General features: G+C 43.2%; 1 protein-coding gene across 5 annotated transcripts in view; it reads right to left on the bottom strand.

The window, feature by feature from the left end:
* Nucleotides 1–16,704, bottom strand: part of MYO3B (myosin IIIB) — a 501,265-nt gene that overhangs the window by 246,784 nt on the left and 237,777 nt on the right. For all 5 annotated transcript variants that reach the window (XR_001002191.1, XR_001002189.1, XR_001002190.1 and 2 more), the window contains exon 22: nucleotides 15,281–15,410. Coding sequence is in view for 2 of the 5 variants with exons in the window: in XM_011945915.1 (XP_011801305.1) it covers nucleotides 15,281–15,410 (130 nt within the window). In the remaining 3 variants the exon portion in view is untranslated. The remainder of the gene's footprint in view (nucleotides 1–15,280; nucleotides 15,411–16,704) is intronic.

Below are 16,704 nucleotides of genomic sequence, written 5' to 3'. Positions count from 1 at the left end.
TTCATTGTTTGTTTGTTTGTTTGTTTAAGATGGAGTCTCCCTCTTATAGCCCAGGCTGGAATGTAGTGGTGCGATCTTGGCTCACTGCCACCTCCCCCTCCCAGTTCAAACAATTCTCCTGCCTCAGCCTCCCGAGTAGCTGGGACTACAGGCACCCGCCGCTAAGCCTGGCTCATTTTTTGTATTTTCAGTAGAGACAGGTTTCACCGTGTTAGCCAGGATGGTCTCGATCTCCTGACCTCATGATCTACCCGCCTAAGCCTCCCAAAGTGCAGGGATTACAGGTGTGAGCCACCGTGCCCAGCCTTGGAGGCTCTTCTTAATGCACATCCCTCACTTTGCAGATGTGGAAGCTGCTCAGAACTTTAAATCAAATCTGCCAGATGCAAAGTACCAGTTCAGGTAGCTCTTAGCTTGTCCCCTGACTTACAGTCCAGAGTTCTTCATTCCACCATAGCTGATAGGGTAGGAGAAACTGCATGGAGAATTTTGAAAACAAAAGAAACACTTAAGCCACGTACACTTAAACAAAAAACAAAACAGCACTTGCAGAGTACAAATTAAAACCTAAAAGCATTCAGGGATGGGGGAAAAAGGCAACAATAATTTCAAGGGATGCTCTTTTCACTCCACAGCCACATCACACACATATTTTACCCTCAATAATCAGATGCTTCTAAACAAGGGCTGAAAACATTAACAGGGAAGAGCCAGGAAGGTGCGAAGTTCCTCCTGGGGCTGTCCAGATGAGGCCAGGACAAGGGCAGAAGAGGGCACAGCCCTCACAACATCTCACAGACGCAGCTTCTGGTCCTCCGGGCATGCTGTGGCAGTAAGGTGGGACTCACCCTCACACATCCACCCAGAGTCAGGGCGCTGGAGAGGGCTGGGTGGAACCCCCAGACAGCCACATTTCAGAGGGAAGTGATGTGAGGGGAGTACGTGGTTCTCATGCTTCAAGATCTGTACTTCAGCCACAAGTGTACTGTTTGCTTCTGGGAAAGCCCCCACCCCGCCCAATCCAGGAAGGGGGCCAGCAATTGGTTTCAGATGCCAGAAGTAACGGCAATTACATCTGCACTCCTCTGGTGCATGAGTCCTAATAAGGGCTTCATACTCATCTCTCTACATTCAGAATATGAAGTTCTGAATGGAGCTCCTTCTGAATTGCACAACTTGTTAAAATAGATCTGATTCTGGTGGGCTTCCAGCCAGCACCATAAATCACAGGATGACCCACATTTGTGATGTGCTTTCAAAATGTTCCCAGCACTACCAGGAAACTGTCCACAAATCGCACTCTCTATCTGGACAGAAAGACTCTCTGAACACCCCCTGTCACACTCTTTTCTAGACAAAGGAAAGAGATGCCAATCAAATGGACAAAAATCCCTGTCCTAATGGAACTTACATTCTAGTGGTACCAGGAATTTTACCCAACCCAGACTAGAAACTCCCTGGAAGAGGTGATGCTAGGACTGAGTTTTGAACACAAAAAGGTTGGAGAGGCAGAGGAAGGGCAAGGTTGGAAGCTGTGGTGATGAGGGAGGGGTCGGGGTGGGGAGCAGAAGTAATTATAAAAAGCACAATTAGCAAGGAGCTGTGAAGTAATGTGACCAGTACTGACTACATGTTTGGTATATAAATGAAACAGGAGACCAAGTTTCTGTTCTCATGGCACTTATGTTCTTGTCAGTCAGACAAGATGGTCACATGAGACAGGACTGTGCAGCTGGCTAGACCAATGTGCTGAATTGCACAGCTCCAGCTGCAGACTGATGGAGATGAGGAGCCCATGTAATTAACATTTGCTAGTTCCATTATTCACAAGGGACTCTCTGTGTCATTGCCCTTTCCCTGAGACAAGAATCTGTCACCCACTCCAGGTTGGTGCTAGAAGAAATCCCCAGCTAGTGATAGAACCTGCCAGCCTCCCAGGATCAGGTCTGCAAAAGCTCTGTGGTTCTCTGCTTGTGCCTTAGGCATGAAATCAGCACACTGAGACATGTCAGTTCTCTGGGGGTAATCCAGAAACATTTTCACTTTTCCCTCTAACTTCCCTCACCCATGTGGACTCAGCTTTCTGTGAAGATGGTAGCTCCTTAACTGCATCATAGCCCCATTTCATAGATTTTTCAGCTATTAAATAGTATGGTTTTGACAATTCATTGTTTGTTTATTTGTTTGTTTAAGATGGAGTCTCCCTCTTATAGCCCAGGCTGGAATGTAGTGGTGCGATCTTGGCTCACTGCCACCTCCACCTCCCAGTTCAAACAATTCTCCTGCCTCAGCCTCCCGAGTAGCTGGAACTACAGGCACGCACCATCACCCCCAGCTAATTTTTGTATTTTTAGTAGAAACGGGGTTTCACCATGTTGGCCAGGGTGGTCTTGAACTCCTGACCTTGTGATCCACCCAACTCAGCCTCCCAAAGTGCTGGGATTACAGGCGTGAGCCACCCCACCAGACCTCATTCTTGTTTGTTCTTAACCTTTAATATTACATCAATTCACAGCTTTTCCCCCACTTTCCCTCTGCCCCCAGGCTGGATGTATGACTTTCATGGCTTGCAGGGTTCTTCTCTCCCCTTATCTCTAGGCTAGCTCCCTGGGTGTGGCGGAGGGAGTTGGGATGAGAGGAGCAGAGCTCTCCTTCTCTGACTGGGGATGCTGCAGACCCACTCTGCTCCGGATGGCCACAATGGTCCTTGGGCTTTATAAGGAAAGGTGGTAGTCCCTACATGCCCCACAATTAAGGAGCTCACACTCAACAGCTACCCAAGCTCTTAATGATCTGTTATCAACTGAGTTGTTTCTTCTCCATAATTCCCATGTTGGAGCCCTAATAACCCCCAGTACTTCAGAATGTGACTGTATTTGGAGATAGGGTCTTTAAAGAGGTGACAGTAAATTAAAATGCAGCTGTAAGAGTAGGTCCTAATCCATTATGACTGGTGCCCTTATTAGCAAGCCATGGAGAGAGGCCTCAGAAGGAACCAAGCCTGCTGACACCTTGATCTCCAACTTCTATCCTCCAGAACTGTGAGAAGTAAATGCCTATTGTTTAAACCACTCAGTCTGTGTTAATTTGTTCTGGCAGCCCTAGATAAAAGAAAGAGTTTCCCAGACCTCTTTATCTGTGAAAAGTGCATCCTGATCCTTGGAGGTTGGCAGGTTCTAGCACTAGCTGGGGATTTCCTCCAGCACCATGTCAAACTAATATATGATCCCTTGCCAGACTGGCTACGTCTTTTAACTGACCGTGAGCTCAACACTCACAGTACATTTATCTGATGTGTGCATCTTTTTGCCTTGCGCTATCTGGTTCCCAATGAGACAGAAGCCCTTGATTTCTTCTATGTCCTCAGACAATGGTGGGGCTGTGGGTTCACAAAGGATCCCTCCATTTTCCTGAAGAACTGAGACAGTTCCCCATCATGACATCTCTTGCTCTCTAGTTCCCTTTTCCCCTACAAAGGGAAAGGTTAGGTATTTTGCTAGCTAAGCAAGCATCCAATTAGGGGAATTGTAAGCATCTTTTTTTTTTTTTTTTTTAAGTAATTGCCTCCAAATTTCACTAGTGATTCTTTTGAGAACTGCCTCCATCCCCCAGTTTGAGGGAGGAAAAGCATACTCTCCCTTTGCCACCAGGGGGCCCAGGGCCAGGGGATGGAGGTAACAACTCTTAGACCTTTCCTGAACTTAGAATACGAGGTGCAGGGACTTCTGTTCTCATCATGGGCCTTATTTCCAGGAAAACAGGTCTGGACCGAGCACCACACTCTACCCTGTTGTAAACATTGGCTGTTGTTAAGAGCTCCTGTATTTTTCAGTTAGGTGCTAGAGTTTTTATGAAGATCTAGGGATGCACTTTTCCCAAATAAAGAGGTCTAGAAACTCTTTTCCAGGGAAATCACACCCCTCTAGATTCCAGCTTAAAATTCCAGTTTTGCAAAGAGAAAATTTAGTAGTGATGATATTAATACAATAATGCCTCTACTAATAAAAAGATGCATTTTAATGGCATGCTTAGTTATCTTAAAAGACAACCTGACGATGCTTTATTGTCAGATTCAGAAATAACACAGGAGGGCAAGGGAAGTATGGGGTGCATGGGCCCTCCTCTGCCCTGCAAGCCAGACACACAGGCCCCCTCAGCCATGGAAACCAGGGCTCCCTAGCTCTTTCGGCCCAAATGAGAGCAATCCCAACTCACTAGGGACAATATGCTGGCAAAACGACATGAAGGTCAAACTAAGACCTGACCTCACTGAAGCCTCCTGCACACCCACAGGACTGGGCGATTTAAACTCAGGAATCTGGTCCCAACCTTACCCAGGCCTAGGGCTTGGCAGCCCCACCCCCTCCTCCTTGGTGATGCCTCAGTACCTTAAGCTCTCCCAGTCCCCTATTCCCTCCCACTCAGAAAGAGCCTGTTATACATTGAATTGTGTCCCTAAAAAATTCATATGTTGGAGTCCTAATCCTTAAGTACCTCAGAATGTGACCTTATTTGGATATAGGGCCTTTGCAGATTTAATAAGTTTAGATGAGGTCATACTGGAGTAGGGTGGATCCCTAATCCATTATGACTGATGTCCTTATAAAACGGGGAAACTTAAACACAGATGTGGAGGGAGAACGCCTTGTGAAGGTGAAGGCAGACAGAGGGTTGGTGGAGAAACCAGGAACTCCAAAGATTGCCAGAAAACCACTGGAAGCTGGGAGAGAGACCTGGAACAAACGCTCCCTCAGAGCTTTCAGAAAGAACCAACCCTGCCTTCACCTGAATCTTGAACTTGTAGCTTCCAGAATGAGGACAATACATTTCTGTTGTTTGTGGTGCTTTGACGTGGTAGCCCTAGTATACTAATACAGAGCCTTAGATTGGCAGTCCAGACTTGGACTTCAACTTTAGTTTCTATCTTGCAGTAGTTAACTGAGTTATTTAACAAATATTTATTGAAACTTTCTATGCACTGGGTGCTGCTCTGGGTCACAGATACACAGTAGTAAACAGGACCAATAAGGGCTCTATCTTCAAGCTGTTTACCAGCTAGCATGGAGTGGGGGCAGGGATAGAGATAGACATATGTTGGCTCTTGAAGGAGACAGTTAAACAGATGATGTGATAGAATGAGTGGGGAAGAGAGGGGCTACTTTCCATTGGGTAGACAGAGAAGACCTCTCTTTGGAGGTGACATCTGAGCTTAAATTCCGTCCCACAAGGAAGAGATGGACCCATAAACATATGGGGAAAGCCTGTAATCCCAGCACTTTGGGAGGCCAAGGCAGGCAGATCACGAGGTCAGGAGATCAAGACCATCCTGGCTAATGCAGTGAAACCCTGTCTCTACTAAAAATACACACACAAAAAATTAGCTAGGTGTGGTGGCATGCATCTGTAGACCCAGCTACTGGGGAGGCTGAGGCAAGAGAATGGTGTGAACCCGGGAGGCGGAGGTTGCAGTGAGCCGAGATCATGCCACTGCACTCTCCAGCCTGGGCAACAGAGTGAGACTCTGTCTCAAAAAAAAAAAAAAAAAAAATCTGGGGAAAGAATGTTCCAGGCAGAGTGAGCAGCTGGAACAGAGTCAGGAAAAGGCTTGGAATACTTAAGGAACAAAATGAAAACAGAGTAAATGAAAGACTTCAAAGAAGTGAGGACAGAGATACAGGCAGGGACAGATCGCATAGGAGTTTGTAGGTTAAAATAAAAAAAAAAAAGGAGTTTGGATTTTATTCTAGGTGTGATGAGGATCCAGTGGAAACTTTAAACAGGAATGACATGATCTAGCTGCAACTTCCACCTCCTGGGTTCAAGTGATTCTCCTACCTCAGCCTCCTGAGTAGCTGGGATTGCAGGCATGCACCACCACGCCTGGCTAATTTTTTTTGTATTTTTAGTAGAGACAGGGTTTCACCATGTTGGCCAGGCTGGTCTCGAACTCCTGACCTCAAGTGATCCACCTGCCTCGGCCTCCCAAAGTGCTGGGATTAAAGGCGTGAGCCACTACATCTGGCTTGTTTGTACCTGTTAAGATGGCTATTGGGCCAAATGAGGCAAGTGGAGAAGCAGAGTTCAGTTAGCAGGTTCAGGTGAGCGATGCTGTAGCTGCATCACTATGAACTCTGCTTTCAACTTCACAGGGTGTTCTCCTTATGTGTGTGTCTGTGTTCAGACTTCCCCTTTTTATTAGAACATCATTCATATTGGATTAGGGGCTCACCCTAAGGACATCATTTTAAGTTGACTATCTCTCTAAATACCCTAAATCCAAATAAGGTCACATTCTGAGGTACTAGGGCTTAGCATTTCAATGTATCTTTTCTTTTCTTTTTTTTTTTTTTTTAGATGGAGTCTCACCCTGTCACACAGACTGGAGTACAGTGATGCGATCTTGGCTCACTGCAAGTTCCGCCTCCTGGATTCCGGCCATTCTCCTGCCTCAGCCTCCCAAGTTGCTGGGACTACAGGCAGCTGCAACCACTCCCGGCTAATTTTTTTGTATTTTTAGTAGAAAGGGGGTTTCACTGTGTTAGCCAGGATGGTCTCAATCTCCTGACCTTGTAAGCCACCCGCCTCGGCCTCCCAAAGTGCTAGGATTACAGGCGTGAGCCACCGCACCTGGCCAATGTATCTTTTTTTGGAGGGAACACAATTCAACCCATAAGAAATGACTGAAAAGATGAAAGAGACTACTATGTTGATAAGAACAATCACATTAAGAGGAATAAGCAGATATGCAGAAGAAATGATAAATACCTACAGGATCAAAATCTTTGTGGAGGTAAGAGAGGCAGGGACGCTGCATACAAGTAGGGAGCATCTTATCTGTAAGAAGAGCAGGGATGGTTCAGAAGCCCTTAGACCAGAAGGAAGATAGATACATTGATCATGTGGTATCTTTGTGAAAAAAAATACATAGAGGGAAGACAGAGCAAACAGGAACAATGCAGGTGGATACACAGATTTGGCTTATCTATCTATTCACTTATTGAGCAAAAATATATTGAATGCCTACTATATGCCAGATGTATTTTAAGGCTTTGAGGACACAGTAATGGACAACTGAGATAAAAATTCCCTACCCTCTTGGAGCTTACATTATAGTGAAGGAAGACAGACAATAAACACGATACATAAGTAAAATGTATATAATATGTAAAGTAATAACAAATGCTAAGAAGAAAAATAAAACAGGAATGTGGATATAAAATGTTGAATAGGTTGAAATTTTAGATAGGATAGCCAGAAAAGGTAGGTTTAGAGAAAAGATCTGAATAAAGAGAAATCAGCCATGGGTATGTCTTAGGGGAAAAAAAAATAGGGAACAGTAAGTGCAAAGGCACCTACATAAAACCCACAGCTAACATCATACTTAATAGTTAAAGACAGAAGGTTTTCTCCTCAGGATCAGGAACAAAGCAACATGTCTCCTCTCAACACTTTTATCCAATATCATACTGGAAGTCCTAGCCAGTATAATAAGGCAAGAAAAAGAAATAAAAAGCATTAAGATTGGAAAGGAAGAAACAAAAGAGTTCTCATTCACAGACAACATGATTGTCTATACAGAAAATCCCAAGAAATCTACAGAAACAAAAACAAAAAGACTTCTAGGACTAGTGAGTTTAGCAAGGTTGTGAGTGACAAAGTTAGTACACAAAAATCATCTGTATTTCTACATATTAGCAATGAATAACTAAAATCAAAATAAAAAACGATTTATACTAGTTCTATAAACTGAAATACTTTGTTTTGCATCTAACAAAACATGTACAGGATCTGTATGCTGAAAACAGCAAAATATTGATTAAATAAATCAAAAAAGATCCAAATAAATAGATATACCACGTTCATGGAATGGAATATTCAACACAGCAAGGTTGCCAATTCTTCCTAAATTTGTCTGTAGATTCAATGCAATTCAATGCAAAATCCCAGCAGGACTTTTTATAGATACAGACAAGATGCATTCAAAATTTATATGGAAAGACAAAGGAGCTAGAATAGCCAAAACCATTTTGAAAAAGAATAAAGTTGAAGGAATCATACTACCTGATTTTAAGACTTACTATAGTTGGGCCAGGCATGGTGGCTCAAGCCTATAATCCTAGCACTTTGGGAGGCTGAGGCGGGCAGATCACCTGAGGTCAGGAGTTCATGACCAGCCTGACCAACATGGAGAAACCCTGTCTCTACTAAAAATACAAAAAAGTTAGCCAGGTGTGGTGGTGCATGCCTGTAATTCCAGCTACTAGGGAGGCTGAGGCAGGAGAATTGCTTGAACCTGGGAGGCGGAGGTTGTGGTGAGCCGAGATTGTGCCACTGCACTCCAGCCTGGGCAACAAGAGTGAAACTCCATCTCAATAAAAAGACTTACTATAGTTGGGTGTGGTGGCTCATGCCTGTAATCCCCGCACTTTGGGAGGCCGAGGCAGGTGGATCACGAGATCAGGAGTTTGAGACCAGCCTGGCCAACACAGTGAAATCCCATCTTTACTAAAAATACAAAAAATTAGTCAGGCATGGTGGCAGGGGCCTGTAATTCCAGCTACTCAAAAGGCTGAGGCAGGAGAACCGCTTGAACCTGGGAGATGGATGTTTCAGTGAGCTGAGATCACGCCATTGCGCTCCAGCCTGGGAGACACGAGTGAAACTCCATCTCAAAAACAAACAAAAAAAAGACTTACTATAAATCTGCAATAATGTGGTATTGGTGAAGAGGCAGATAGTTTGATCAATGAAACAGACCAACATAAATAATAACCAATTGATTTTTGACAACAGTGCAAAAGCAATTCAACGGAGAAAGGATAGTTATTTCAACAAATCGTTTTGGAACAACTAGACATAGTTATGAAGAAAAAAACCAAAACACCTTAACCTTACATTTTATACAAAAATTTACTCAAACTGGACCCTAAATCTAAATCTAGAATGTAAAAGTATTAGTTGAGCACCTATTCATACACAGCTATACACACAATACCTTGGTGCACCCTGGCTTTCACTGGTCAGTCTTTAACACCCTTGTTCAAGTTTTCCTTTCTCGCCCTAAAGCTGTGCTCTTCAAGAGCCCAGCCCAGCCACTCACAGCAGTTCAGATCAGCATCATGAGCCATCCTCTGCTCAGCAGCCTGACATCATTTCTTCTTCCGCACACCCTCCCTCTGCCCAAAGAGTTCTTTCCTCCTTGTCCTATTCATTTAATCATCTAACTTCCACCTCCCTCTTCTTTCCAGGGCTGTAGGCCCTGGCTTAGAATGCCTCATTACTCCCAGACTGTCCAATTTTCTCTAGTTTCCTATTAAAAACACAAACAAACAAACAACAAACACCACTCCAATAAGCCTTTTTTAGTTAAAAGAAGTCTTTCCTCATGTTGACCCATGACATTTCCCTGACTTTTCCCTTCTATTTTTGTTTGTATGGATATAGTTGTTATATTGCTTCACTTATGGATTTACATGCTTGTTCAGAATTTAGATTTTTTGTTCATCTTTTATACATTTTGGGATTTGGCACTATTGATCTCTGGCCATTCTAGCTGAGACTTTGTTGTGTTACTTCTAGAAATAACCTATGCACAGCACCATATCTAGATAGATTCCAAATACATAATTATCGATTGACTGAGATACACTTCCAAATTAAACAGAAAGAAGTGGGTCTCTTTGTAAGGAGGAACTCACTCCCCAGGGCTCCCTGATGGAGCTGGCTCATCAGAGCCTCCATTTCAGGAAAAGCCAGCACTATCCATGTCTGTGGCCTTGAAATTTCATCACTTAGATTCAGCTCATCTGCCAGACCCTTTTGCTAAACTGTCAGGATAGAGCAACAGCCATAAGTGGAAAATGGAAACTGAGAGATGGATACCAAAAGGCGCTCTCTTAAGAGCTTAATTCGTTTTGGGCATTACAGAATCAGGACTCACAAAATTGACAGCAAGGATTTCAGCAGTGAAGGTGCTATAGTGCTTTACAGATATGACAATGTGGGGGCTCATCTTGTCCCCTCCCCATCCAGAAAAAGAGGAGCAAATAGAAGTCAAGAAAGAGATACTTTATTGTTGATATTGTTGATTTTCACTGCAAATCAAATTCCACGGAAGAGACCTGAGTTTTCAGACAGAAGAAGGCAAATTCCATGGAAGAGACCTGAGTTTTCAGACAGAAGAAGGCAATGAGTGTAAAACTCAGTTCTAGTTCTGAAGCAAAAATCAAACTTTGAGGTTCAGAGAATGTTCCCTCTGGTGCTATTCTTATTTTTCCAAGTTTCTCCCAAGTTCACAACTTCTTTAACACCCCAAACTACTATTTGGAAGTAAGAATTTATGATTCAAAGACAAAAATGAATTTTCAAGTTCTTTTTGAAATCCTCTTTCTTTCTTCCCCTGAGCCTTTTAAGCTTTTCTCTCAGTTTACTAGTAGCAAGTGGAACATTCCCCAAACAGGAAAATATGCCTTGAAACCCTGTTATAACATCCTTCCTTTTAATGTTTTTCTATTTAGATTATTCAGTTTGAAAAGTCCCAGCTGAAGGGTTAGAAAGCAGTGTTGCTGCTACTTCAAATTTTCACACCTAAAATCTTCAGAGGATTTCCTATCAATAGGAAGTATTACAAAGAACATTTCATCATGTCTGAAGTGGCCCATCTGCAGGCAGAAGGCTGGTTGCAGAAGCATGAGAAGAGAACAGAGAGAATTCATATTGACTGTGGCTGCCTCCCTTTACCAGAAAGTCACTGAGAACCTTGCAGTGAGAATGTGCCTCTCAGGCACAGGCACCTCCACAACCAGATGCAACTGGGTGTCAGCAGAAGGGGGCTACAGAAACCTGGGAGAAGCCCTGTCTCCTGGTGACCTTGGGCCTCATTATTCTACTCCTCGTGGTTTTTAATCTCTTCAGCACTCTGGAAAATGGGAGCTGGAAACAAGAAAATGCCAACTGGATTACTATCTATGATTTTATATTATGATTGCACATATAAACACATAGTTGATCCTCTCAACCTTGATAAGAAATTAAACCAAGCCCCAGTAGTGTCATGTGCCATGTACATTTTGGTCAACAATAGACTGCATATAAACTGGTGGTCCCATAACATTATTATACCATAGTTGTACCGTACTTTTTCTACGTTTAGATATGTTTAGATACACAAATACTTGGCATTGTCTTCCAATTAACTACAACATTCAGTACAGTAACATACTGTACAGGTTTACAGCCCCAAAACAGTAGACTACAACATATAGCCTAGGTGTATCATAGGCTATATCATTTAGGTTTGTGTAAGAACTCTATGATTGTACAACGATGAAATCAACTAACAATGCATTTCTCAGAATGCATCCCCATCATTAAGCTATGCATGACTATATTGTTTCTGATATATACTAATGAAGGACTGTTATCTGCCCAGCAGCCGAGAGAGGAGGCAACTTGAAGGAATAGGAAAGTGATCCTGGGGCTCTTTTGAAAGCAAAGGACAGTGGCAATCTAGCTACCAGAAAACCTCAACTTAAGTGTCAGGAATCCTTTGATAAAGAAATTAAAGTTTTTCTTTGCATTTAAACAATTTTAATTTTAATTTTTTTTTCAGAGATGGGGGTGTCGCTGCGTTGCCCAGACTGGCCTTGCACTCCTGGGCTCAAGTGATCCTCCTGCCTCAGCCTCCTGAGTAGCTGGGACTCTAGCCATGTGCTACTACGTCAAGCTTTTTTTTTTTCTTTGCATTTTAAGGGGTCTTCTCTATCTTTTGGGGGAAAAAAAGCCAACATTACTGTGACACAGAATGCACACAAAGTATGCAAAACATAAATGTACACATAATAAATATAATGCAAGCATCCACACAATAAATATAATGTAACCACCACTAAGATCAGGAGTCAGACCACTGCCAACATCTCTTAGGAGTCTTCCTAACAAAGGTCCTTTCCTCTTTCAAAATTGAGGAGTCCAGCACTGGACCTCCTTTTACATTTTGGGCTAATTGCCTCCAAGGCTTCCCAACTTTGATCTTTTTTTTTTTTTTCTTTTTTTGAGATGGAGTCTTATACCATTGCCCAGGCTGAAGTGCAACAGCGTGATCTCAGCTCACCACAACCTCTGCCTCCCAGGTTCAAGCGATTCTCCTGCCTCAGCCTCCCTAGTAGCTGGGATAATTGCCTCCAAGGCTTCCCAACTTTGATCTTTTTTTTTTTTTTCTTTTTTTGAGATGGAGTCTTATACCGTTGCCCAGGCTGAAGTGCAACAGCGTGATCTCAGCTCACCACAACCTCTGCCTCCCAGGTTCAAGCGATTCTCCTGCCTCAGCCTCCCTAGTAGCTGGGATTACAGGTGCCCGCCACCACACCCAGCTAATTTTTTGTATTTTTAGTAGAGATGGGGTTTCACTATGTTGGCCAGGCTGGTCTCGAACTCCTGATCTTGTGATCCACCTGCCTCAGCCTCCCAAAGTGCTGGGATTACAGGCGTGAGCCTCCGTGTCTGGCCTCAACTTTGATCTTTTTCCTTCCTCCCTATAGTTCATTCCTCACAAGGGGTTTGTGAAGTCATTGCCCATAATATCTATGCTTACTGAACTAGTGCTCCATTTAATTTCAATAAAACAATTAAAGCAAGGAAAAGTAAAAATGACAAGAAAATGGTTTCTTTTTTTTTTTTTTTTGAGTCGGAGTCTTGCTCTGTCGCCCGGGCTGGAGTGCAGTGGCCGGATCTCAGCTCACTGCAAGCTCCGCTTCCCGGGTTTACGCCATTCTCCTGCCTCAGCCTCCTGAGTAGCTGGGACTACAGGCGCCCGCCACCTCGCCCGGCTAGTTTTTTTTTTTTGTATTTTTAGTAGAGATGGGGTTTCACCGTGTTAGCCAGGATGGTCTCGATCTCCTGACCTCGTGATCCGCCCGTCTCGGCCTCCCAAAGTGCTGGGATTACAGGCTTGAGCCACCGCGCCCGGCCAAGAAAATGGTTTCTTATGCATTGAAAATATTAGTATATTCTCTTCCAAAGTGCCAGGATGGTGTGGGATCTTGCTTCTAGTGGGAATGTCAAGATATGTAGGCACCTTCCCCTTCACGAGAGGGACATGCCTGAAACAAGCATTGGCAATGAACAGCATAACTTATTTCTGTCCTGTGAGGTTTCCCATCTTCTAAGGCCGTAACATAATAGCCCCCCAAAATATAGATTATGAGTGTTTTAAAATTTAGAAAAGTAATATTCTGACATTCAACACAGGATGCACAATCATGTTAGAATTGAGGTCTGAGGGCAACTATTGTCATAAAGAGAGAAATTAGGGCCCAATTTTGTACAGAAAATTCTATATAGAAAATGAAGGTAAAACAAAATTCTAGTTGGTGTATGGCAAAGCCATATTACCTTTACTGCTGCATTTCCCTCACTGCCTAAAAAGTACCTTATTACTAGAAGCTGTTCTATAAATGTTTGTTGATTGAATTCATTCCTACATAAGTAATTCCGGAAAAAGACAACAGAATCGTGCTTATAAGTGTTGATGTTTGTGGCTTCTTAATTATACTCAAAATGTGGAGAATCCTAAGCTATACTCAAGCTTAGGATCTCAAAGGAAATTACTATGCATATATATAGCTCAGGAATACTAGGAAGCCTATTGGGACATCACGTTTGTTTCTAGTCTTATTCTTCACTTTCGTTTCTATCAACTGGTGTGGAGTGTAGTTTCAAAACAAGATTCATTAACAGTTACAAGACCAGACGAAAGCTCCTCCGGAGGGAGTGAAAAAGCAGCAGCAGCGGAGGTTATCTCTTTGTTCGTGTTCCTCCCACAGTTGGGTGAATCGAGGGAGAACAGAGACTGGCTGCAGGGCCTTACTTTCTGCATAGCGCCACCTAGTGGTCCAGACTGTTAAATGGTTTTTATTTTGCCAAAGGTTGAAAAATCGGAAATTCCAAAGTTGTGAACAGATTTGACAAGCCGTTATTAATATTTGTGGGAGGATGTAAATGCCAGCTGAGGAGTTATTTGGATAGATTTTTCTTCCAGAGAGCATGTCCCCTATCAATAACGGTTGTCTCTTCACCTCTGTGCTGAAGTCACCTGATGAGGAATCTACATCCCTGGGTCTCTGGTAAGGAAACACCAGCCAGCCCTTTCCACACCTGCCCCGAGCTCCCAGGAGTCCATACCGAATTAAATCCTGGCTGCCCCAAGGAAGGCATGGAATGGAAGCTGGAGGGCAGGCTTCTGATGGGCACTGCTACTAGTTCTGTTTACATGAGCATGTCTGAAGAAACAGCTGGATTTCAACTTTCCTTCCAAGTTAAGATGAAGCAAAGGCTGTAGACTGTGGCTTTTTTTTTTTTTTCTTAGCTAGGCCTTTCATTCCTCTGCAAGTTGCTAAAAATCAGATCTGGCAACCAGTTAAGAGGGATGTGGGAAGAAAAGAAGAGGAAATAGTGAACAATGAACAGTGATAAAGAGGTTTCTCTTCCTTTTTTTCTCAAAAGCATGCCCACTGCTATTCCCAGACCTAGCCTAAAAAACACAAAGCCCTTGAGAGTAGAGCTGTGAGAAGGCTGAGTTGGCCACCCAGCTAAAAGCAGCAGAATCCCAGGTACATTCTAAAAGGTTGACTCAATTAGAATCCATTTGGAAAAACAGTTAAGACCTGGAAGTTCTGTTATTTGGCCCTAGTTTCCTGCTCTTTTGGCATGAGGACTGACAGCAGCTAAAGAGAAAGTAACTATAAGTAGGCAAAGGCCACATACATAGGCCAGTGATAGACCTGTTCCAAGTTGGTTAGGAGAGAGGAGGGGTGGGGTCATAACTGGGTAGAAATTGGACCAAGGTGATCTTTGAGGATCTCCTGACCTCTGATTCAGCACTCTCCTTTCACTTGGAATCACACACAAATAGAAATAATCTTCCTGATAAGTCTTGGTAAACTGAGACTATCCTAGAGTACTTAGCATGAATAAATGATATCGTATGGCTTTATAAAGGGAAGAATGAAAAGAAGGACGAGAAAGTTTAAGAGTTCATGTTATGGACAGTGTATGTATGTTTATGTGTGCGTGCACACATGTCTGTGTACACACTGATGCTGCATAATTAAATTACAAAAGAAACAATCACTTTCCTTTTCTTGAATTTAGACCCTTACTTCTGCTTAAGGAAGTTCAATGTTAGTGGTGCAGCCCTGGCAGTATTCAGACACTAACTGAAAAATTCCACCTGGTCTTGCAAAAGCTTTGGGAGAAGGGCTATGAGAGGGTTCCCAGGTACCTGTTTTGGTCAGAGGGATTGAGAAGAGCTGCTGAAGAAGCTTGTTTTCTGACGTTCTCAGGACCACAACCACATCAGCAGGGAGAGTGTCTCTATTCTTCTCAAGAACACCAGAAGCATCATATAATACCTGTAACATGAATAGCAAATGGCAAATTAGCCAAGTCAACTGTCCATCATTGGTGACTCTGGCAAATTGTCTAGCCAGTCATTAATTGACCTCTATATAGAACTAATCTTGACATAGCCACGCTTTTATATGCACAGCACCAGATAAAGGGAAAAATTAGGATTTTTGACAGACCAGTTTATCTTAACTTATTGTCTAGTTGCTTTTTTTTTTTTTTTTTTTTTTTTGAGATGGAGTCTTGCTCTGTCGTCCAGGCTGGAGTGCAGTGGCATGATCTTGGCTTACTTCAACCTCCGCCTCCCAGGTTCAAGCAATTCTCCTGCCTCCGCCTCCTGAGTAGCTGGAACCACAGGTACGTGCCACCATGCCCAGCTAATTTTTTGTATTTTTAGCAGAGATGAGGTTTCACTGTGTTAGCCAGGATGGTCTTGACCTCCTGACCTCATGATTCACCTGCCTCGGCCTCCTAAAGTGCTAGGATTACAGGTGTGAGCCACCGCACTGGCCTGTCTAGTTGCTTTTTGAAGATAAATCACATGAGAATAATTATTAAAATATATTAGATACCATGTGCAAAGCATCCATCCTATGAGCTAAACACTGTTATTATCTCCATTTTACTGGTAGACAGGCAGAGACTTAGGAAGAGGCTGAGTAATGTGCTCCTGGTCACACATTTCACAGGTGGTAGGTAGGTATCAAAACTCAGGCAGTTTGCCTCTATGCTCACAACTACTTTAAGTACTCTCACTGTCTCCCTAGGTCCTCATGCGATCTGGGTGATCACTCAAGGATGCTGAGTAGTTCTTGGTTCTCAGAACAGAGGGGATCCAGTTCATATAAATTGTAAGGACCACCCTCAGAGAATTCCTTCTCTACAAATAAGCTTTGAATGGCAAATGGATGCAGCAAAGGACACAGAGACCAAGAAAAAAAAGTTTTTCCCCTAAAATCAAGAAAGGAAAAGAATAAGAAAGAGTCAAGAAGAGGGATGGGTAGGACATAGGTATAAAAGGACAGAGAGAGGTGAGAAGAGGAGGACAGGAATGGGAGGCGGAAAAGAGGAATGGGGAGGGGAATCAGGGTAGATGCTGGTATTTCAGACTCTGAGGAGGACATTAATATGCTGAGGTAGGTCAAAAACAGAACTGCGATTTCTAACAAAGATCCAAAATAGACATCATAAAGTACTACTTGGAGAGAAAAACAATCCCCTTCCCTTGTACTAGAATTTCCCAACATCCAGTCAGGAAAATCAGTTACAACGGCATGATGTGAATATGAAAGACAATTT

The sequence above is a fragment of the Colobus angolensis genome, unplaced genomic scaffold, assembly GCF_000951035.1.
Source record: "Colobus angolensis palliatus isolate OR3802 unplaced genomic scaffold, Cang.pa_1.0 Scaffold247, whole genome shotgun sequence".
Classification (NCBI taxonomy): domain Eukaryota; kingdom Metazoa; phylum Chordata; class Mammalia; order Primates; family Cercopithecidae; genus Colobus; species Colobus angolensis.
Note: the sequence above shows the minus strand (reverse complement) of the source record. Positions and strands in the feature narration are given on the sequence as shown.